Raw genomic sequence first — 24,213 nt, forward strand, 5'->3', positions numbered from 1 at the left:
CCAAGGCAGGGGGTCGGACTAGATGATCTACCTAGGTCCCTTCCGACTCTAGCTACTATGAAACTATGAAACTATGTGAACTAGCTGGTAGCATGTCTCTGACCTTTGTCATCCTGTTTTTGGCTTCTCTATTAAATCACATATCTTTGCCACTTTCTTCTTTTCATGTAATTATAAACATTAGTTCTGTAACAATTTCATGGGCTGCAGACAGCAGATAAAATTAACGTCATTTACGTGCGCCCACAGGAACAATAGAAGTGTTTTAAAAAAAAGTCAGGAAATTGCAAAAAAAAGTTGAAGCCCTCTTTCTGTTTACTAGTTTTCTCTTCAGTTAAATATGTATATATTGAAGGAGATGCCTGAGCTCCTTACCACCTGTTTACACCTGATAGGAGGGGAATCATTATCATTTGCTCTCTTGTGGTGAACAAAATCCGCACCAAACTGTAGGTAAGTTGAGAGTGTTGTGTAAGTACATGTGAGGCAAGTAGGTATGATGGGGAAAAGGGATGGACGTGCCAGTGATGGATGTGCTAGTAACTTCAGAGTATATAAGGTTTATAAGAGAACACAGCTTTTCACTATTCATTGCATAGTCAAGGTGGAGATTGTTTCTCGGCATTCAGTTATGTTCAAGGATTGTTAATTGGGTGCTGTATTTGCCTTTTCATTTTTCACTGTTGTGCCAAGTAGATATTCACTGTATACTAACAGCTGATTCATATACCCTATTTAAGTCGCAGGCAGTGGTTAGCAATGTTCTCTAGCAGCAAACGAGAATGACCTAAATTTTGGTCAGAGACAGGATAGTGCTAGGATGTGGCTGCTTCCTTCCCCTTGCTGCCCTGCTACCGGAACACCCCAGTCGCTCCACGGCTGTATATCGCCAACCTTTGTGATGAGGGGAACAGTTGCACAGCTTTGTAACATGCCCTGCTTGCTATGTGAGAAGGTAACCTGATTTTCGTTGGCTTAATAATTCAGTTTCCAACAATGTATTAAGTGTTATCATTTACAAAATGATAATTGTTTTGCTGCAGCTCTTAAAAATGGACATTATGTGAGCCATTCAAATACCCAGACCTGCAAATAGATTACAGTTCAAATTCTCAATGCACATAATCGCCCCAGGAGAGTAAGCTGTACTTTGTGTGAGTGTTGAAAACATACCTCTCTAGACTCTCATCTGAGTAGAACAAGCTGTACTGGGAGCTTCTGATGGCCCTGCTGTTAGTCAGGGAATCGCATCTCTTCACACCTGTCACTGACAAAGCTGTACTTTCAGAAGTCTCCAGATACAGTCTTAGACTTTTTCAGAATCTACCCCCCAGTTATCTTCTAATACTTGTTCTTGCAAGTTCTCAAGATGTCTTACATTTGGTGCCCCCTGCTCACGATAAACCAGCAGTTTCCCAACTCTCTTCTAAGGAATCTTGGGGTTCTGCCATAGTTCATTACTAGGGGCTCTGCCAAAAGACTGGAGATAACGGTGGAGTGGGCCAGGAGCAGTGTGCCACCATTGCTGGGCCAGGTCACCGGACTCTGCCTCAGCTCTCAGGATAGGGGTAGGAGCCCATGGAAGAAGAAGTGGTATGAAAGGGCTCTGTAACTGCCATAGATCTAGCTAGCTTTCTAAGGAGGTGAAGGTGATCCTGAAAAGAGAGAGAGCCCTCCTGTCAACCCTGGTGTGCTCCCTCCTGAGAGCATAGAAAAAGTCTTTGTGATTCAAGTAGAAATATTTTATTTCCACAATATTGTTTAAATGTTGGTGGAAGGTAGCTGGAAGGTGCTGTTGTTTTGAAACCAGCAAAATGGCCATTTTATACACAGCCTGGTATAATAGACAGCTGCTTCCTCAACTGAAAAGGGCTAGGAGCAGTAGACTGTTTCCTGTTACCCCCTGCCACACATTTTTGAAAAAGAAATCGAGAAGAAAGAGATGTTCCCTTCCTGCAAATGTATAAACTATAACAGTCAGTGGGTTAGAAACTAAAGGAGGGTCATTTCCCTGGGGGCAGGATCGCTTCCTGTTTGGATGGAGAGGTAGTGGGGATGGCAGAGCTGCAGAGAATTGGACTTGCAAAAGAAGTGTTTTTCATGGGTTGGTCTCTGTGCCCCTAACACCCTGATTACCTAGAAGGTGGTCCCATTCTCCTGCTCTGGAGATCATTATTCGACCATTGCTACTGGGATCTCCTATTTTGTGAGAGGCATTGTGGCTCAAGAGAAGAGAGACAAAAAGAAATCCCAAAAATCCCATCTCAGAGCTTTGGAGATTACTCTAGATACCAGCTTATTCTGTGAACAATGTGGACAGGCTGAAATTGGGAGCTGGGGGGCAGGGGGGAGTCAGTGTCAGAAATATGGGTATAGCTGCCTTGGTCTGTGTACCACAGTTGGTGCTGAGGAGACAGTGGTGCTACAAGCAGCTCAAAGTTTGGAGCAGTGCACGGGGTAGGTAATGTCAGAGCCAGACGGTTTAGTAAACAAGCATTTTGTTTAACTTAAAAATAAAATCAGAAGGTAGAAGTCAAGGGAGCTACTGAAAGGAAGACGTAATTTGACTGAAAAATGTAGCACCATTTTAGAGGTGGCCCAGTCTGGGGCACAAATAGTTCAAGAGACCACCAGAAGTTTCGTGGTCTTGAGAGTCTGTGTTCTTACTCTGGCTCCAGAACTCAAGAGCCAGCCTGGTTTCCCCTTGCAGAATGATTTGAATGAAGGGGAGTCCACTTTTCCCACCCCCACTTCCTAGAAACAAGAGTAAAAATGAGAAGCAACAGCTCATGGCCTCCCTCTTGTTGGGCTGGAGCTTTAATTGATGAAAGGGGTTTTTTTTAATTTTTTTAATTTCACTTTAAAAAGAGTGTCTAAAATAAATCCTGTGAATCACATTTTTAAGATGATGCTTTGTGGAGCTCTTAGACTATATGGATTGTCAAGAGACTGTATTTTTTGTTCTGAAGCACTCCTATTCTTAAAACTTTACACACAGATAGAAAGAAGCAAAGTCCCTGTGACTGCTACTAAAACACAGGAAAATAAAATGTATGAAACTGATCCAACATATTTAATGTTTGATGTAAATCTGTTATTTTTCAAGACAATCGGTGTCCTTAAAAATACAGTAAAAAATCATCGGTCTAATGCAGGGGTGTCATACTCATCAGGCCCTATGGGATGGGCTGGATGAGGGTTGCTGGGCTGGTTTGCAGGCTGGATTGGGACAAGTCCTGTGTGCCACATGCAGTGCTTGCAGCACCAGGCCCATCCTGCATGCCACAAGTAGCGTGTGGTGGGCTTGCTCTACACACTGTGCATGGGCTGGACCCAGCATTGCATACAGCACAAAGGGCCTGGGGTGCAGGCTGCGAGCAGTGTCCTACTGGACTGGTCCTGCAGGCTAGTTCCAGCATGGCCCAATTCCGACTGACCCCAGAGGCAGTATACAGTGCTCACCCTAACCATTTGACCCCCTGTGCTGCAGGCAAGGGCCGAGATTGGCACGTGTCTCTTGTGGTGCGTGGGGTCAGTCTGGAGACTCAGAGTCTGGATCATGTAGCTCTGTGCGCTGGATGCATCTCACGGGCCATATGTTTGACATCCCTGGTGTAATGGGTTGAACAAGAAAATTGGAGCCATTACCAGTACCTATTGCTGACTCTGTCATTGTGTTGGGGACCTCAGTCAACCACCGTTATTTTCAGTTTCCCTTTTTGTAAACAGCATGGCAATAACTTCTCATTTAACTGCTATTGTCTTTAAAACACTTTGAATAAAAGGTCCTATATTACTAAATAATATTGCTGAGAACTTGTGTAGTAATTTTCAAAGAACTGTGGAGCTATCAGCTATGAAAAAAACAATATGTTAAAAAGCAAAATAGCTGTTTGTGAATGCTACCATTTCAACTTCAAATAATTTATGTATGTAAGTATTAATGTGGAACTAAGCAGCCTGAGAATCTTCCTGACCAGTTTTCTCCACACAGATTACTATTAAAAATACAGCGTGCGGGTAGATTCTTGTCATGAAGGCAGTTAAACAAGTGTCTGCAACAACTGAGCTGCTATTCTCATGAGTAAAATCTATTGAATATGAATAAAATCCATTACTAACTTTACCTAAGGTAAATATTTAGATCAACATTCAAATGGTATAGCCTGCTGTATTTCTGAGGGAAAGGCTAACTAATGCTTTGAGAAAATCAGCTCAAATGTGTCAAGATATTTAAACTGAAACTGTCCTACTAAATGGCACAGGCACTAGAGAAGGAAGGTCCCATATTAAATTGGCCCCTAGAATGAGGAAGAAGCCTCTTAACCTCTGCCAGGGTGTACAATTTTTTATGCTGGTTGACTAAATAGAGAGAGGGCAATAGGCAATATTCACTCAACCACCAAGAGAAAGGAGTGAAAGTTCGATTCACCCACCATCAGAGTTCTATTAAAGTGGCATACAACAATTTGTACATGTTGTAAAATCTGGAAATATTAAGAAGGAGCAAGGATCCTTACAGTTTCTTTCCCTCTCTCCCCACAAATGAGCCGCAGCTATGTCCCACGCCCCACCCTGCTCCATCTGGGCAGCATCTGCCTCAGCCCCAATCCCACTCCCTCCTGCACTGCAGGGACCTCTGCCCCCCACCACACCCGTTTCCTTCTCCCTCCCCTTCCACCACAACAGATTTACCAGCCAGACACCACTTTTTAAGCTGCCAGGCTACATATCAGAAATCGGATAGATATCGGCCAATATGCCTCCTTAAAAATTGGCTATTGGTATTAGCCCCCGAAATCTCTGTCGGTACACCCCTAAGACCAACATGACTTTAGGGTCCAATACTCCAATACTCACTCTAATAGTCAGAAGGGAAGTGGCCTCAAATTTGTGGCAACACCTCATTCTGCTCAAGAGCAATCACTCTTTCCAGTGAGAACACTCTACCCTCTCCAGTCTCTACCTTGGTTACCAGCACTGTCTGCTGAATGGTAGTGCTCAAACTGGAGCTCTTTATTTCTTTCACATGAGCAGAGAGGTCTGATTTATGCCTTCTCTTCTGCCTCCTGGAAGATGGAGGAAGTAAGCAGGTGGTCACTAGCATATTCTCTGACATACAAGGCAGCATAGGGGGTGACAAACACCTGGATTACCACTGTAGATGTTGGACTCTTGGGGTGGGCAGACGCAGCGCTGAGAGGAGGGCTACAGGGGGGCTGCAATGACTCCAAAAATCACTATAGTCCCCCCAACCCTTCCTCCCAACACCACCACTGCCTGACCCGAGCACAGCCCAGGCCAGCCCCTGCCAGGAAGAACTCTGGCCCCAGCCTGCCCCACCTAGCTCCCCTTCCCTTCTATGACAACAAACTTACCAGCTGCACGCAGCTCTCTAAGCTGCTGGGCTATGCTCCTCACCACCTACGTGTTGTGCTGCGGCTACACAAATGCACAGGGCATTAATAGGCCACATAAGGCTGATTTCTGATACATTCAATTTTTTTTTATATCGGTCCCGATCTGATATCAGACCGATGTATTGGTGCACCTCTAGTTGGTCTGTTTGGTAGGTCACAGCATTGTAAAATGCATGATGTGTTTGTTGTTATAAAAGAAATTACACTTGTGTTTTATATTCTAATAGGAGAAGACACTATTGTAGATATACAGAGTGTACCGTACTGAGGGTGCAGGAATGAACCATTCTAATGTGCAGGAAGACTAGCAAGTATGGCAGAAGACCAGCTTTGGCTTAGCAGGGAACTCTTCAGTGAGCTAAAACACAAAAAGGAAGCTTACAAGAAATGAAAAGTTGGGCAAATGACTAGGGAGGAGTTACGAGAGTATTGTTCAAACATGCAGGGATGAAGTCAGGAAGGCCATTGTGCAGTTGGAGTTACAGTTAGCAAGGGACATGATGGGTAACAAGAAGGGTTTGTCAGTACATAGGTCAGCTGCAAGAGGAAAATCAAGGAAAGTGGGTCCCTGACTGAATGGGGGGACAACCTAGTATCAGATGTGGAAAAGGCTGAAGTACTCAATGCCTTTTTAACCTCAGTCTTCACAGGCAAGGTCAGCTCCCAGACTACTGGCAGCACAGTTTGTGGAAATGAACAGCCAACAGTGGCAAAAGAACAGGTTAGGGACTACTTAGCAAAGCTGGATGCATACAAGTCCATGGAGCTGGCTGCAATTCACCGAAAGGTGGTGAGGGAGTTGACCAACGTGATTGTAGAGCCATTGGCCATTATCTTTGAAAATTCATGGTGATTGGGAGAGGTCCTGGACGATTGGAAAAGGGCAAATATAGTATCCATCATTAAGAAAGGGAAGGGGGATCCAGAGAACTACTAACCAGTGAGTTTCACCTCAGTCCCTGGAAAAATCATGGACCAGGTCCTCAAACAATCTACTTCCAAGCACTTGGAGAAGGTGGTGGTTAGAAAAAGTCAGGTCATGCCTGACCAACCTAATTGCAACCTAAAAGGCAAGTCATGCCTAACCAACCTAATTGCCTTCTATGATGATGACTGGCTCACTGGGTTTGGGGAGAGCAGTGGATGTGGTATACCTTGACTCTAGCAAGGCTCTTGATGCAGTCTCTCACAACATACCTGCAAGCAAGCTAATGAAATATAGGTTGGATGAATGGACTGTAAGGTGGATAGAAAACTGGCTGGATCATCGGGCTTTATGGGCAGCGATCAATGGCTCAATGTCTAGTGGGCAGCAGGTATTAAGTGGAGTGTCCCAGGGTTTGGTCCTGGGGCTAGTTTTGTTCAATATCTTCGTCAAAGACTTGGAAGATGGGGTGGAGTGCATCCTCATCAAGTTTGCAGATGACACCAAGCTATGGGAAGTAGTAGATGTAGTTAGGATTCAGAGAGACTCAGACAAATTGGAGGACTGGATCAAAAGAGATCTCAGGAGGTTCAACAAGGACAAGTGCAAAGTCTTGCACATAGAATGGTGCAATCCCATGCATCAGTACAGGCTGGGGACTAACTAGCAAAGTAGCAGCTCTGCAGAAAAGGACGTGAGGGTTACACTGGATAATAAACTGAATATTAGCCAACAGTGTGCCCTTGTTGCGAAGAAGGCTAATGACATACTGGGCTACATTGCTAGGAAAGTTGCCAGCAGATCGAGGGAAGCGATTCTTCCCTTCTATGTGGCACTGGTGAGGCCACATCTGAAGTACTGTGTCCAGTTTTGGTCCCCCACTACAGAAAGAATGAGGAAAAATTGGAGGGAGTTCAGGGGAGGGCAGCAAAATGGTGGGGAGTGGAGGACATGACTCATGAGGAGAGGCTGAGGTAACTGGGTTTATTTAGTCTGAAGAATAGAAGACTAAGGGGGGATTTAATAGCAGCCTTCAATTACCCGAGGGAGAAAAACTTCCTCCCTAGGAGGGTAGTAAAGCATTGGACCAACCAGGCTAGCTAGAGAGGTTGTGGAATCTGCATCCTAGGTGCTTTTTAAGAATTGGCTAAAATAAAGCCCTGTCTGGAATGATCTAGTTGGAGATGGTCCTGCTTTGAGCTGAGGGTTGGACTAGATGACCTCTTTAGGTCCCTTCCAACCCTAATTTTCTGTGACTGTGCAGCTATTTATATACCAAGGATATAACCCAGAAAGGGACACAACTATCTAATTCTGAGGAGCAAAGTCAGGTAGTAATTCTTATTTTAGCTCTTTTAGCTTCTGCTAATGGTTTTCAAGGTATATCTCTGATTCTCAAATGATTTCTTAAACTAAGTTGACAAGAGGTGGTTGCTCCCTGATGCACAGCATCTTTCCTTTCCAACCCCTCTCCCTCCATGCCACCTCAATTATGTCCCAGTCTAAGGGACCAAGACAGCAAAATGGTTTAGCTTTTGTTGCTGCAGGGTACATTGGATTTTATTTTAACCTCTAAAATAAATTAGGATGACATCTGCATGTTATGAGTGTGGCCTTTGATTCCTGAGTGATCCCTGTTGCTACAGAGGGGGAGAAATGTTACTAACCTACTGAGGGAGCTTGCACAGAACAGACTAGTATGAAACAAGGAGCTGGACAATTATAGTAGGAAATGTAGAAGGAAAGAGAAAAAACCTAGGGAACACTCGCTGTGTTATCTTACTTGCATGTTTCTTGTCCTGTTACATCCCTAGTGAGTTCTCTGGTTGTATAACTTGAAAACCCTTTGAACACATGTGGAGTTCTTCAGCAATACAAGTTGTGCTGGTTCACTGTTTACTATTCAATTATTTACACCTGTTTCCAGAACACTTTAACTGAATTTGGCTCTTGAGACTTGCCTGGTAGTGTTCCCTTATTAAGCAGTATATAAATTTGGCCCAGTTTTTCCGTTGTGGCTGTTATTTCTCTATTTTCATGCATTTGGATGCAGTGGATAAAATTTTGTTTTCTTTGCTCATTATCATTATTGTTCCTTCTCCTTGAAATGTAAACCTTAAATGGCCCAATGGATCAAAGGTGGTCTGTTCTTGCAGTTGCTTCTGTTAAGTAGCTACAGGTTTCATACTTAGCATCATGGCTTGTGCCCGTTGTTATTCTCTCTGTACCTGTGTTCCACTAGCCAATAGGGAGGGCTAGGGACTTTAACAAAACATTTGTAAAACAAGCTGAGAGCTGCTGATGAAAGAAACTATTGAAGTGCAAGATATTTTTATAAATTAGTGTCTGCTTTGAATCCAAAAAATATCTCAGTTTGGGGAATTTTCATATGTGAATAGTTCACAGCTTAGGTCTTTCTATATATTGATAAATAAAACAACCTTTGACCCTGAAACAGATTGTAGAGAATTCAGTTATGTATAGCTACATCTAAATAAGTAGAGTTCTATGTTCCAATAGAAAGAAAATAGCTCAACACTCCCCTCTATCTGAAGAAGGAAAAGGCCATTTCTTTTGATACTTGGTTTCAGCTATGTTTTTAATTTAGTAAGTATAGCTTCTGACACACACAGATTTTCAACTGTATAATCACATTACTTGACCATCAGAAAAAGGAAAACCACCTATTTTGGGTCACGGCTTTTTCCACTTTAAAAGCCCATCAGCAGTTAGTGTCTCATATTTCTACAGCACTTTAGTTCTTTAGCCGCCAATGAGGGGCATGTCAGAGAATGAGAAAGGGATTTATTTCATGAATGAAGAACTGCAGCAGTTATCCAGGTCTGAGAGAGGGGGTCATGGCTGAGCTCAATAACTGAGCTTTCTAAGCTTTTACACTAATAAAGGGCTCAGTTAATGAGTTGTAGTGAATGATCATGGCTGGAATGCAGGTCCTCTGTTGTTTGCTTGTGGCACTGAGTGACCTGTCAAATTTAGGACTGAAAGTACTATGTTTGTATGCTGTATTATATACAAGGAATAGCCTTGTCTCCTATCAGTTATTCTGTATCAAGGGCATCTAAATGAAAATTGTGTTTATTATTTAGATAAGCAATTCATTTTGATGTCAGAGCTTAACTTGCTTTGTCTAGAATTTGGGACCTCACTAATTCTGCCTTAGGTTGAAAATCATCTAATCTTCCTTTTTTTTTTTTAAATCTTATTTTTTTCCCCAGTCTGTCTGTATCAGGGATTATAATGTGTTTTCATTAAATGCATCGAGAACCATGTCCAGATGAATAGTAAGATATGAAGTAAATAGGTAAAAAACATTGAATGATATTCTAGATAGAAATTATTTTGGGGAGTGAGGAGTTTCAGCCAAAAAGGCTGTACTGGATTGGAATTTGCCAAAGTGTCTAAATGTTGAATCTTTCTTACACTGGGAATCCCTAGAGGTGAAGAAATCTTTTTAGATACAGATAAGTTGGGTCAGGTCCTCAGCTGCTGCCACTTGATTTGCCTCCAAAAGGACTGTACTGCTTTCAGTGTTTACAGCTCTTGTAATTTTATAATGTCTTACAACATTTGATTGAAGTTTTTATTAAATCCTTGGATCCTGGAGTTGCATGATAATACTAGAATCCTAGCTTTTATGGTTGCAGATAAAAGCTTGAAAACAAAATCTCCAGAGGCTTAAAAACCAGAAGACAAATAAAATATCCTCCTATATTTCATAGACTTCATAGATATCATAGACATAAGGGCTGGAAGGGACCTTGTAGAAGATCATGGAGTGCAGCCCCTCACCTGAAGGGCAGGAAGTCAGCTGGGGTCATGGGATCCCAGCAAGATAAGCATCCAATTTACTCTTGAAGGTGTTCAATGTAGGTGCTTGAACCACCTCTGATGGCAGGCTGTTCCAGACCTTGGGGGCTTGGACAGTAAAGAAATTCTTCCTTATGTCCAGCCTGAAACGGTCTTGCAGTAGTTTATAACCATTTGACCTCATCATCCCTTGGGATGTACATGGTTTTTAAAAATTTTAAACCAGACAGATTTTGGGGATCCCATCACAGTGATGACAGTATCCACCAGGTTAAGTTCTAGACCTGTTGTTTTTTGTCAACAAATTCCACACACCTCACAAGTCAGTTGCAATTGCACCAACATAAATGGATGTACTTGCAAATTGCTTCTTTTCTCCAACTTCTTATCAAGTAAATTACCTTTTAAGAAAATATGTATATTAAAGCATTTCCATGTGTTAAAGTAATTTAAGGTACAGTATTATTATTTTAAAAAGAAGGAAAATATGACTACTCATTTTTTTTCATGGGTTCCATATTCTTGCCTTTCAGTTTGGATTGTACAGTTAGTGATGCCAACTTCATTTTACTTCTCAATAAACTTTGTCTGAACAATTGCAGTCATGAGTGTCCCACCTTTCCTGTAGAAAAATGTATATATCCCACACAAAACTGATCATGCTGCTTTGTGATCAAAGGGCTCGAACATGATTTTGCCATATTCCCTGAGCCAAAGCAGTTCAGTATTGCACAGTGTAGCCCTGGAAATAATGCTGCATTCCACCTCTGTTTTTCCTCTGCCCTGGAGGGTAGGTACCCTGAACCAAGCTGTGCAAAATGGGTTGCTGCATAACTCCAGGAGCTGGACAATTCCAAAGGGTCTTGATCTGGTTTGCTGTTTAGATCAATCATTCAGCTCCCAAATCCAACACTATGATTATCTTTTTCTAAAAAGGAGGCAGAATAGAATTGAATGTGGAAAGACATAGCCTTCTTTGCCTCGTCTTGCCAGAGTTTCACTTCCATGGTCAAGTTTTCCTTCAAGTAGACACTTCATCCAGAAAGCTGTACTCCAAAGCATCTTTCCAGGGAAGGGTTTATGACAGTGTGTATGTTGCATGCTGATGCTATAAAACCTGAAGTTTTTCTCTATGCTAGAAAAATGTATTTGTTGTGAGCAAGGTGCAAGCCACAGAATTAGCCCTGTGAGTACGAAAAATATTTTAATTTGTATAGGTGTAGAAAGCATCAAACTGACTCCAGGCTTCATTGCTGATGCCCAGTGATGGTTAATTTCTTAGGACAGGGAGAAGGTATAACATACATCTAATTAGAGCACCTTGGCATTTCTTTCCTAATGCAGCAAAAAAACGCCATTTGTTGTTAGTATATTTTGCAGCCTGTAAGAAAAAACTCTAATGCTTAGTAACTAGTGAAGCTAGACACTAGACAAGGTCCAAGTGGCTAACCATGTGAGAAATGCAGTGACTGTAAGCTGGTGTTAATTAACCTAGAATCTAGCAACATGGCTTAACGTCTGTGTGATTAGTTACGTTATCATTCAGCAGTTCAATTAAAGTGAGAAGTGAGACGCAGAGCAGACATAACTGGGCAAAATAAACAGACAACTTGAGTCAGCCTTCATAATTTGGTGCGACATCACATAAATAAATGCAATAACTTGTTTAGCATAGTTAAGCAGTTTGCTTCTCAAAAGCGCCCTATTTGCATGACATCCCATTTGAGCAGCAGTTAAGCTGTGGCAAATTAGGTCTGTGTCTTCACAGTCTGACATATTTTAAAGTAAAGAGAAAATATTTCCCCCCCCTCAAAAATATACAAGGTTTTAAATTAAAATTCCACATTTATTTTCTGTAGCAACAAATCAAAACGTAGAGTTTCTCTTGAGAAGATTTTGTTTTCCACATCACTGCTGTCATGTTAGTATGTCTTGATATATGCATGAGATAACTTTAACCCTATATAATTGCCCTTAATTTTGCACTTTCATTGTTCTAGTACTTAACTGCATTTCTGTATCCAAATCATGCTCACATCCATCCAGGTTGTAGTCTTCCATATTTAGAAGTGATCTGCTTGGTGTCTGCACCATATTTCAATCTGGAAAATTGGTTTCTCTTTCTAAAATTTGCTTAAACTTCTGTGATAGAAAGCATGCATTGTCGTGTGTGGGTAGAAAACTCTGTTTATAAACTGATTGTCTGAAGTATTTGGGACCCTTTGAAAACTGAAAATCTTGATCAAGGGTGTGCATTACACTTACTGTTGTGTGTATTACACGTTAATGGTCCACTGCTGGGTGGTATCAGATGTCAGCATTTTGTAGGTCACCTTCCAAGCGAAGAAGTCAGTGACGGAGAACTGAGATGTATTCTAGGAATATTCTCATTTTATCTATATTTTAAGCAACACCTATAAAAGAAGTAGTCACCAATAGCATGCATAAAATCCACTGTCATAGAGATCTCATCCCCTAGACAGTACCAGTAACCAGAATGGAGCTCTGCTCCAGAATTAGCTGCATGGGAGTTGAAGGCAGAGAGCAAACAATCCTTGCTGTTTGTTTCACCTCCGTGAACAAAACTGATTTGGAAACTCATTAACACCACATTTCTTTTAAGACTAAATATTTGAAAAAAATTAAGTGTCTAACAGCACCATCTGGTGACCTCTGCCATAACATTATATATCACATACAGAAATATGCTACTGAATTTTTATGCTTTATTTTTTTATTTACATTAAATCAGCTGGAGCTGATGTAATAAATACATGATTTTTTGAAGTTCTGAAAACCTTTTTAAATCTGGAAGGTTTTGAAATACTGAAATTGTGGCATTTAGTTAAACCTTACTTTACAGTAAAATCAAGTGATGTTGAAGACAGTCTTATACGTAAATCTTAATTCTTAGAGTTTTACATAATTTCCTTGACACAGTTGTCTCTCATAGTGGTAGGTACATTGGTGTTGATTAAGAAACCATAAATGTTGAATGTCTCTTAAAGATGCTGCACTGAGAGATGGCTTAGCCACAGGTTAAACCTTGTGTTTACCTTGTAGAAGTTTTGGACCATGACTGTAGCCAATATGTTAATATCTTGTTTGCTGAATACATTACCAAGTCCTGCAAGTCCTTCTTTGTAAGGATGGGAATTTCTTCAGTGCTCATCTCATCCTCACTGTGTTAGCCAGAACAAGTGCTGCAGCCATCCGTTAATAAAAATCAGTAGTAGTTTTGAGTGTTTTCTTGCATGACTAGGATGTGATTTCTCTTCTGAGTGTGTGTGTGTGTGTGTGTGTTTGTTTTGTTTGCTTTGTGTCTTAATGGATTTCCTATAAAATCTCCACACGTACCCACATACACACAAAAAACCTTTACCACCCACAATACTGAAAAATTTCAGGCATCAACTTTTCTCTAGTTCCAGATGCTATTCAAAATTGTAGTTGTTCAGATATTCTGTACATTCATAAGCACCCAATTTGTAATGCAACGCTTATAATAAAACTCTTTCTGTACTTGACTAGACAAAAGCAGTTGAACTTCAATGAGTCGATGAGAGAAAACTTGACAGAGAGTTGCAAAACACAAAATTAATTGGAGTCATTGTAACCATTCAACTTGAATTGGTGGCTTGACTTCAAGACAGGTTATGCGATGACATAGCCAAGTAAAATGAATAAATATATGTAGTCTTAAAAATAAAAGAAATTTACTTTGGTCATTTACATGTGGAAAAGAATATATTTTTTTTAACATTGTGCATACTTAAATAGGTGCCACAGTAGGCTATAATGCTTTTTGTTTTGTTGAGGTTGCTCAGCTAAGGTTATGTGGGGGACCTGTGCTGTCACTACAATGAGTGATTTGCACTGTTTGGTTCACTGCATTTTGCACACCATTCGCACTTTCTCTATACTTTTCTGGATCCAGTATAACGGAAGCCACACTCAGGGTATAGTGCACTATAAAGAGTTGACTCTGCTTTAGTTTTTTTTCCATGAATAAAAGGATGGCAGTAGTACTATGTACTGAGAGATTTGGCACCAGATGACCACAGTTTTGGAGATCATATAAAGCCTTTTCAAATGCTTTCAATCTCTTACTTTTCTGCCAGCTATGCAGCACTACCTGACTCATTGGTGTCTGTTTAGAGAGGGCATAAAAAACTCCCACCGTATCTTTGTGTATTTGGGGCCTCTTAATTCTCATCAGTATCTGAACAATTTTGACTTCACAAAAAATCAACTGTTTATTCAGCTGCCAAAGAAAGGTTGGAGGAAACTGTTTAATTGGACAAAGGTGTATGTTTGGCTCCATATTTGTAGAGAAGAGAGAGATACCACATAGCATAATGCCTATTTGTGTTTCAGTTCTGCCATTGTTTGGCAAATCTACTCCTCAGATACCACCCATTTCTTGTTACTACAAAACCCTCTAACAAAGAGCTGCCATAGAGTAAAGATTATTATAACACAGTCTAAAAGGTCACAGGCCTAAGAGCTTTGTCACACCCTGCTATGGGAGAAGACTTATTTTCACTCATTGGTACTGGTGCTAATGTCTTTGGCTTACCTGGCAGGAGAGTAAAGGCAGAGAGAACTGAAAGCCTTTAATATGAACAAAGTTTGGATATGGGACTAATTATTAAAGTATTGCCAACCCCAGATAGCCAAGAATGATGAGTCAAAACCCCTTTGCAAAATTATGAGATTAGCTTAAAATAAAGAACATTTTAAAGATAATAACTTGTGGTTTCTTTTTAATTGTCTTTAGGATTTTTGGCTTTCCGGATCCCACTTTCAGGCTTTTTAAAGCAAATCCAAGATCTAGGAGCTTCCGTCCCCACCTCCCAAAGGAAATTGAGTTTCCTGCATATGCTCTAATTTTTAATAGTTGGGACTTTGGGTAAAACATCAAACATAATCAGAACTGGCACTCTATAATTATATAGCAAGTTTGAGAGAATGTTTACATGAAATTTAAAAGTATATATTTAGGAAAGGAAATAAGCAAATCTTTAGAATTAATAATAATTTTTAAAACCACTGTTGTGGTGTGGTATCTGAACATTTGCTGGCAGGGCAAAACGTTTTGAATCATCACTTTTCTGTCAGATCTGCTGGATCTGCTGTTTTCATTAAGTAGAATATTTTATGGCCTCTGTAATAACAAATCTAACCAGCCACCAATAAGGAAAGAAGTTTTGGTTATTGATGGTGCTAATAGCAGGAAGAAAAATGAGAGAATGGGAGCATTTGTAAAGCTTTCATCTAGTCTCCAAAGCTACGATTGTCTGCTACAAAATCCCTCAGAATGTAGTACCATTTCAGTTCTCCTTTTCTGTCCATCAGCTCCTTGTTAATCTCAACCTTCCAATCAAAATCTATAAAGCAAAGAGACAAAAAGTTTGTGGAAAGTTCACTTAACCGTGACTATTTGGAGATAGCAGGGGCAGGGAGTTTGCACCTGTTTTACCCTTTTGATGATCAACGAAGGCCAGTATCATCCTCTGAAAATGGTAATTCTTGGATTTATATGTTAACTCTGGGAATGACTGGCTGAGAATTTAACAACAGGCCTTTCAGCGGCCTCTCTCTCATGCATGTATTTTCTGGCACTAGTGAGAAACAGAAATTTTGAGGTTTGGGGGTTAAGTTGTGTGTTTCTCCCTCTCTCTCCCCACAATTGCAAGTTTTTAAGGATACTGCAGAATGTGTGCCACTGCTACTTGTCCCCAGGAAGCTCCCCAGGTTGGGTAGGGGAGGCTCAGGCCAGGTTGGGTAGGGGAGGCTCAGGCCAGCAACTGTGCTGACCCCATCAACCTTACCTGGGGACCTCTGGGATCTGCAGCTGTGGCACTCCTGTAGCATGAAGCTTGGCTGGCAGCCCGAGTGTTGCTCCAGCTGACTAGGCTCTGGGTTTGGCAAGTGCACACTGCTGCCACGTGCAGCGCTTTTTTTAGGCATGTTCTCTCTTTTACCTTGGCATCACTTTGTACCTAGGTAGATATCTGAAAACTAAACTTCAGTAGGTTTCAAAGTTAAAACAAAGGCTTCTGCTTTGTGGCATGTTGAATTCTGCCCCCCTCTTCCCTTGTTAAAATTTTGGGATGTCACATTTTTACCTTATCTGTTGTCATCCTGAAGCACAGCCCTCTACTAGTTCACAACTTTTATCCCAACCACGTTCAGTTACAGCTATACAAATGATTAATAAATAACAGCAAACGTGATCTCACCACATTCAATCAGCTCTTTGGTGTACGGGATGTGAAATTGACGACAGGCAGGTCTGCCCCGCAGTTGGCTGACAGAGGCAGAAATCTAGATATTCTGAGTGCACTGCTGGACTGCTGGCTCTGTGTCCCCCTCTCCAAAAGTTAGAATTGAGCCCAAATCAAAGAGGTTAAATGCAGAATGAGATTAGGTCTGAAAATTCCCTGAGGATGGAGCTAATCAGTATCAGTGTCCAATTTGAATCAGTTAACTCTTAAGTGCAAGTCATGAAGTTGTAAAACAGGGGTGGTCAAATATATGATCTGTGGGCTGGATATAGCCTGCAGAACCACTGTATCTAGCCCAACAGGTTACCACCAGGCCACCAGAATGTCGGGGCTGTGGCCAGAAGGAGGAGTCTGCCACAGAATCTGGGTTTTTGGGCACTGGCGGACGTGGCAGACAGCAGCATAAGGATAAGCTAAGGCTGATACAGTCCCAATCATCATTCAGCTTCTTCACCCATTACCACTGAAGCGGCCCTGCCTCCTTGGCCAACAGCCCTGCCGTCACCTTGGGCTGTGTGCCCCATACAAGAACCAGAGCCAGAGCTGCCTCTGCCATGTACCCTATGCACTGCTGCCATGGTACGAGACACGTACCAGCAGTTCAGGCTGCAGTATAGAGCATATACCACACAGTGGGAACTCGAGTTGCTGCCTGCGTGCCTTGGACAGGTGTTGGAGCTTCAGCCTGCAAGGAGCCCCATGGTTTGCATCTGGCTCAGGGAAGGAAGGAAGTTTGACAGCTCTGTTCTAGACGATGGGATCTGGAGTTTCATTTCAAACTAACACATCTGAAACAAGGGTACAATAACCAGCATACAGATGAGAGAGAAAACAGTTGGTTTGCTGCTCATTCCCCATATGACTACGTCTATTCCCACCAATTCCCAAAACATATGTTTTTGCGTCACAATTTTTTGTCTTTGAAATAGTGTGATCCAGAGAGTTCATCTAGCAATTGTGATAATATATTTACCATGTCATTTAATCTCCTCTTTTCAGCACTTACAGAATCCTGCCAACTTTCATAATGCAGCTACAGAGCTCCTGGACTGGTGTGGCGATCCCAGAGCTTTCCAGAGACCTTTTGAGCAGAGCCTGATGGGCTGTTTGACGGTATGTCAGCTCTTTCTCTGATGGCACTTCTTTCTCTCCCCAGTTATACCATTTGTCAAAATTTGGTAAATGTCCTTTGAATTAAGGAACCGTTGAGGTTTTTTTATGGCTCATGGTTCCTTATTCTACAGATGTTAATATCTGTTTATTTCTTCATGATTAGTTTGACTTTATTTTAACATAAACAGAACTAGGTGATGCAGAGTGATCACTTGCTGGGAAGGGGGAGTCACAGATATTTGGCCTGCATCTCTGCATACAGGCACAGAACATAGTTTCATTTTGGTTTTGTATTGCCAACAGGGAGTTATTCCCCAAATCACATTTTTGTGGAAGGGGTTATGTGACTACTCCTCTGATGTAACCAGGGTATTGTTTTTCTTATGGTCTTTAGATGAACTGTATTTCAGAGAAGTCTGTCATTTGCTATATTCCATTGCAGACATTGACTCTGGGTCAAATCTTGCCTTATGAATTAAGTGAGTCATGTTGGCTCCAGTGAGACTCCTTTTCTATCTTAGAGAAATTTGACTGGTCCAACAGCAGCTCTGATACCAAATGCAAACTGTTCATATCAGTGCACCCAAAGTATTAGTTCTTGTTTTAAAGAGAGATGTTTCTGATGCTCTCTGAATCGGGGTCCAGTCCAAAATGCTCACCAGAGTCAAGAATTCTGAGGCAGTACACTCTGCATCTGGTGAGGTTGTTTACAGTCTTTATTGCAGCTTTTATAACAATATAATAATAAAATTGCATTAAACACCTAACACAAAGATGTATTCAAGGTATATTAAATAAAGAACCTACAAAGGAGCTATCAGGTTAAGGAACAATAAATGAAGAGATCACCTGTATAGCTTATAACAGACTTCAGTGCAAGTGTTACCAGATGCTTGTTATCAAGGAAGAAAAATTGCATGGGTTGTTCATACAGTATATAATCAATGTACATCAAATAGCTACTAAGAGCAAGATTGAGTTTTAGGACTCCAAATGTTAAGGAATGGCTCCATCTTAGTGTGTTCAAGTGTATAGCAGCCCTCTGATTTCTGTGCCAAAAAGGTGGAATACATCTAGTAATCTATAAGGAGGTATGTATCAATTTTTCTCAATAGTACAATTTCTTGAGAAATTTTCTTCACATACAATAGACTCATAACCATGTTTAAGGTTTACATTGTTTTCAGTTAACATCCTCAGTTATCAAACGATACGCATGAAATAATATGGCTGAAATTATATCATACATGTCTATACCTTTTTGTTGAATCTGACTTATGATAAACACTGTGTTTAACTTTTGATATTTGGGAAAATGAGACCAAATGAAGCTATGTATACAGCAAACAAACTGTATACAATATTCCTCCACTGAGCTCTGCTAAAACATTATAATCCTGATCTGCAACTTCCTCACCAGTCAAATCTTTTCTTTTCTGCAAAAACAGACCTGTAGTCATGCCTAAGTGTAAGGGCAAAATAAGGTCTAGACTATCAGAGGTTCATTTTGGTCACAGAGCAGAAAGAAAAATGCTCTGTGAAACATGGTGCTGTGGAAGGTTTAATGGTACATGGAGTTTCCTGAAACTAATCTGCTATATTTTTTAAGGGAGGGAGGGTGGAGCTTCCTTTGCTTAATATTGTGAGCATTTGAATGACCCATGTTGAGTGACCCTTTGATTTCTGCTCACCCCAAAGAGATGAACTGGGCAGAATAAGATCATACCTTTTTATATTTTTCTTACATACAAGCACATTTTCTGCAAATACCACAGCAGCACACTTACACTGTAATCTCTAGATCTGCCTAATGGAAACAAAAAGAAACTTACTTAGTTTTAAAAAATACATTGAATTTGCAGAGTAGAGAAAAATTACTTGCACACACAATTGCAAACTTATTATTTCTGTCCCCTCAATGATGTAAAAGTTTTGTTTTTCATTATGTTTATAATTTCCTAGGCCCATATTCTTCAATCAAGATCAAGTGCACCTCATCACGTGTGCTGGAAATAGGCCCATTTTTTTATGCTTCTTAAGTGGGATGTGGGTGGGTCTTCCTTAGATTTATTAAAAAATCTTTGTTTCTGAGCATACTCAAAAGTGATTTTTTTCAGGACTTTGATTTTTCCTTTCCTTTCCTTTCCTTCCTTAATCTTTGCATTGAGGACTAAGATTGTTTATTTAATCACTTTAAAAGAGGGCTTTATACAGTCTTTTCAGTTTGTTAAATAAAATAGTAGTAAGATCAGACATGAGGCATTTCAACCTCTAAGAAGAGTTTCTCAGGATTTTCTATCCCTGTAACTCTTAAGTGAATACATAATTTATAGTGACATTTGTAGTGAAATGACATTAGCAAATTTAATATGTGCTTAGGAGCTTGACACATTCTATGTTCTTAAGAGGCAGTTTGGCTTGAGTTTGGCATTACTTACTAATTTTCTTACTTAGTTGTGATGATTACACCATGGTTTCCAAATGACTAAAGTCTCCTCTACATATTACAGATATTGCACAATTAACTGGGTGCCTGCTTGTTGCAGATGCAGAGGGAGCCCAGGATTGGGCTCCTCCTGCGCTGGAAATAAGGTGCGATTAGATCTAATGTGTGATCTCACAGTCATGTTTCCTGCTAGGCTTGCATGGCATGGCAGGAGGCACAACTGTATAAATCATACATTAGATCAAATCATGCCTTTACCCACATGTAGAGGGGGCCTGAAAAAGATGTAAAAAGCCTGTTGCAGCAGGATTATTAACTGTTTTATTTGTCCAATCCTTAAAATGACCTTTGAAAACAAATTACTTTGGAACTTCATTACTTTTGGGATATAAATTAAAAAGCACTTAGCTTCTGCCATCATTATACCATTTGAATTACACAATTCCTAAGATGTAACCTTTAATAAATGACCCAGAAGCTTCTACAAAATATGAGAAATGCTTGCTTGTAAAGGCTTGTCCTCTTCAGTATGTAGATAATTTTTTCTCTTCTCAGCTTCTCACACAACCCCCAGTCCTGCTTTCCAGCAATAAAGAATTTTACAATGCTAACCTATAGGAACATATCCAAATGTTTCCAGCATGTAAATTACATGAAATTGTAACATAGTGGGATGTTTTGTACCCTGGGATAATATTCCGTCCACACTGTGGAGTACCCAAAACCCCAAGTATGTTAAGAATGCAGACAAAGGGCAGGCTTTCTCCCAAATGAGCAGATCATCCATTCACAAAGTACAAAGTTAAGAAATGTGAGATGCAAGAACAGGTTTTAAGCACAGACCTCTGTACTGTTGTGAAGACTCAGTCAAGTGTATTTGACAGATCTGCATGGATAGCAGTTTTATTCTCTGTCTGGGTCAAGTTAAGTCTAATATTTTTTTTCCAGAAATAACAAATTAAGAGTGAATCCTACCCTTAAAAGACAAATTGCCTTTAAACTTTTAAACTGTGATTTTGGATCCAGGCCTACCTTTTGCCTGCCTCTAGACTAATACAGCTTTCTTTTTTTCTGTCCAAACAGTGGCTCTTGGAAATTAATATGTTGGTGCTACTCACCAGCTTCTTGAGTATGTTCACAGTTATATCTCCTTAACTTAATAATAAAACCCAGTTTTTATTTTACTGCCCGGAAACCAAAATACCTGCATAAAAAGGTCCATATCATTGTTTTGTGTGTCCTCACGAAAGTTGCCAGCTTTGATTGCAGAATTGCTGTTGTTGATGATGACATATGAGCCTGTGTGTCATGATTCTGAGGTCTTATAATGTTTGTAGTGTTAGCAGGTATGAAATATTATTATGATGTAAACTGCATGAATCAGATACATCCAGAGTAAGTGAAGAACTTCAAAGCATAACTTTCACAGTATCACTTTTTTCATAGCAACTGTATTTAAGGTAATAGATTTGACTTTGTACATTCTCTGCCCTTGATATAAACAAGTTAAAATTGTTTCTATATGACCCAGTGAAAGTATAAGGGGGTAACAGATGTGACTTTTCCCCTTTTTAGAATAAGTTCAGTATTTTTCATATAACCAATATAGTTTTCAGGAAAATTAGACAAGTTTTTATTTGACCTAAAATGGGGTATGTTTAGCTTTTAAAATATCTTTTGCTCATTAAGTGAAACTTTCTACTGGGATTCTTCCCTTAAAAAGGAAAATAAACTTAGCCAAAGAGTACTACTACTTTGCTGAAATAGTGCTAGTTTCACAGTAATTCTAGAACCCATGGTGAATAAGTACTGAAATAAGAGAGCAATATAATTTTATAGGGGAAGTCATTTAAATAGATAAATAAAATACAAGTAGATGAAGGAAAATCTTGAATACAGTCTAGAGAGATTCCACAGGAAATAAGTGGAAACATACATCAAATTTGAATACAATATGAGTTTTCTCTTAGGGAACATGTGTGTTTCTCTTCTGATTTTCAAAGTAAAACTAGGTGCTGTCTGAGTTCCTTTTCCGTGATGGTTACTTTGCAAATTAGGTTTTGCAGGCCTAAATTCTGACCAGGAATGAGATTGGATATGTAAATTTCTGAAGTGTCAGTTTGATATGGTATTCCTCCTCCTCATGTAACATGAAATCTTACTTAGTGTTGAATTAAAGGCTAGGGGCAGATATTACACATAAACCAATTTAAGTGATCAGAAGTTGGTTTAAACCTGTAACAGAACAAACGTTCAGTGCACATAAGCCAGTTTGAAAATGGCTGAAACCAGTTTGAGATGAATCTTGTTAAATGTAATATAACTTAACTGTTTTGGGTCAGATTTGTTTATGCAGTGTCTGTCCCAGATCCCTCACTAGTTTAAGATAAACCAGACTCCCCCAGCATCCCAGCAGGGCTGGCTCTTCCCCTTTGCTCCCTGGCTGCAGCTCTGGCAAAGACTGCAGGCTGCTTCCCGCTCTCCTCCTCGCCACTCCCTGCTAAGCAGGAGTTCCCCCCTTTCCTCTGCTCCCTCGCTGGTGTTCAAGCAGAGACTGCAGGCATCTGTCTGGCTTCTCCCAGCTAAACAGGGATTATTCCCCCTGCCCCTCTGCCTTACACCTCTCAGCATTAGCTAGTGGACCACATGCTGACTACACCTGGGAGACAACAAAGGCTTTTTGGAACTAATCAACAGGTAGGTCCTTCCTTGGAAGAGCTGTTTAAGAAGAGTTTGAACTAATGGAGAGAGGCTTTGTTTTCTTAATGGGTTAATAAACACTGAGCTAGGGGTGATAAATATTCCCTGCTGGGCTGCTTGGGGGGAGGAGGATTACTTGGGGGGAGGAGGAGAGGTGGGGGAACAGGACATCAGAGCGTCCTGCCCAGGCCTGGCCACGCCCCTGCTCAGATCAGCTCTGCTGAGCTCAGCTCTGTGGAAGTGAAGGGAAGGAAGAGCTGCTCTAGTGCCCCCTCAACCCCGGCTTCTAGCCTGAGCCACTGCAGGCATGTGCCTGAATTACTTCAGTCCAGAAAGGATGTCTATGTGGTTATAAACTGGTGCAGCCTAGCCAGGTTAGACTAACCTGCAAAGATTGAATCAATTCAGGCTCAGGGTTTTTGAATGTCTGTCCCTAGCAAAGGTGATTAAAACAGCTGCCAGCTTGCAGTCCAGTAGTGCCTGTAGTTTATTGCTGAGTGAACCATTTTCTGAGTATAGCCTGGGAAGTTTGTAAAGCACTATGGAGTAAAAAGATGTTTCATAAACATGATGTTATGTTATGACAGTTAAAACATTTTGCTCTATAAACTTACTTATTTACTCAAAGAACACTGTATATACAACTTTACTTATGAACCTTCCAAAGACCAACAGTAAAAAATAATTTGGGTAATGATATCAAGTAGAACTTAAACCCAAATTGGTTGGCAAAATTTTCATGTCCCTCTTTGCCTATTCCTACCTCCACCTTAATCCTATTCCATTATTCCGCCATTGCCAAGCATTCTGTTAAATTAGTGGTATTATTGGGAGGCATTGCCAACTAATGTACTGCAGGGAAGTCAGTGTTCTGATAATAATGAAAAGAGGGTTAAACTGAGACCACTGAAAAGATCCATGCATGTGCCTTCAGCTGCTTTCAGTTGGGAACAACAAACTAATACTTTGCACTCTTCTAGCTCCTTTTATAAGAGAACTTGCAGTGATTTTTTAATGGTTATTTAGGTCATACAGCATGCATGCAAGGTAGGTATTTATGAAAGATGCTCACAGTTGCAAGCAGTGCCCTCTGGTATGGAACATTGCAGCTGTTTAACAATTTACTCCCTGCATCTGATTCAAACTGCAAGAGAAATTTAGGTCGGCAGAATGTAATTGCCAGATTTGTCTTGAGCACAAAGCACTGGGATAATTGCAGCTTCTCTTATCAAATGTGCTGTGGGTTCTCTGACTGCAAGTACTCAGGACCTCCATTTTTCATCTCCTTAGAAGGACAGTGTTTCCTAGGCTACCTTGCCTGCAAAACACAATGTTCAAAAATTAAAAAATAATTAAGGGGAAGAGGGAATTAGGGGAAGAAATTGTCCCTGTGAGTCACAACACATCTTCTTGCAATGGCTAGATAGGCTAGGCACGGAAATTACACATAAGCCGGTATAAGTGATCAGAAACCGGTTCAAATCTATAACG

The 24,213-nt window shown here is 40.6% G+C and overlaps 1 protein-coding gene across 8 annotated transcripts in view; it reads left to right on the forward strand.

Moving 5' to 3' along the window:
- ZMIZ1 (zinc finger MIZ-type containing 1) overlaps positions 1 to 24,213 on the forward strand; it is a 500,213-nt gene that overhangs the window by 293,506 nt on the left and 182,494 nt on the right. For all 8 annotated transcript variants that reach the window (XM_019555666.1, XM_019555672.1, XM_019555671.1 and 5 more), the window contains one exon: positions 17,463 to 17,576. In XM_019555666.1, coding sequence (XP_019411211.1) covers positions 17,463 to 17,576 — 114 coding nt within the window. The remainder of the gene's footprint in view (positions 1 to 17,462; positions 17,577 to 24,213) is intronic.

The sequence above is a fragment of the Crocodylus porosus genome, unplaced genomic scaffold, assembly GCF_001723895.1.
Source record: "Crocodylus porosus isolate Cpor-Errol unplaced genomic scaffold, CroPor_comp1, whole genome shotgun sequence".
Lineage (NCBI taxonomy): Eukaryota > Metazoa > Chordata > Crocodylia > Crocodylidae > Crocodylus > Crocodylus porosus.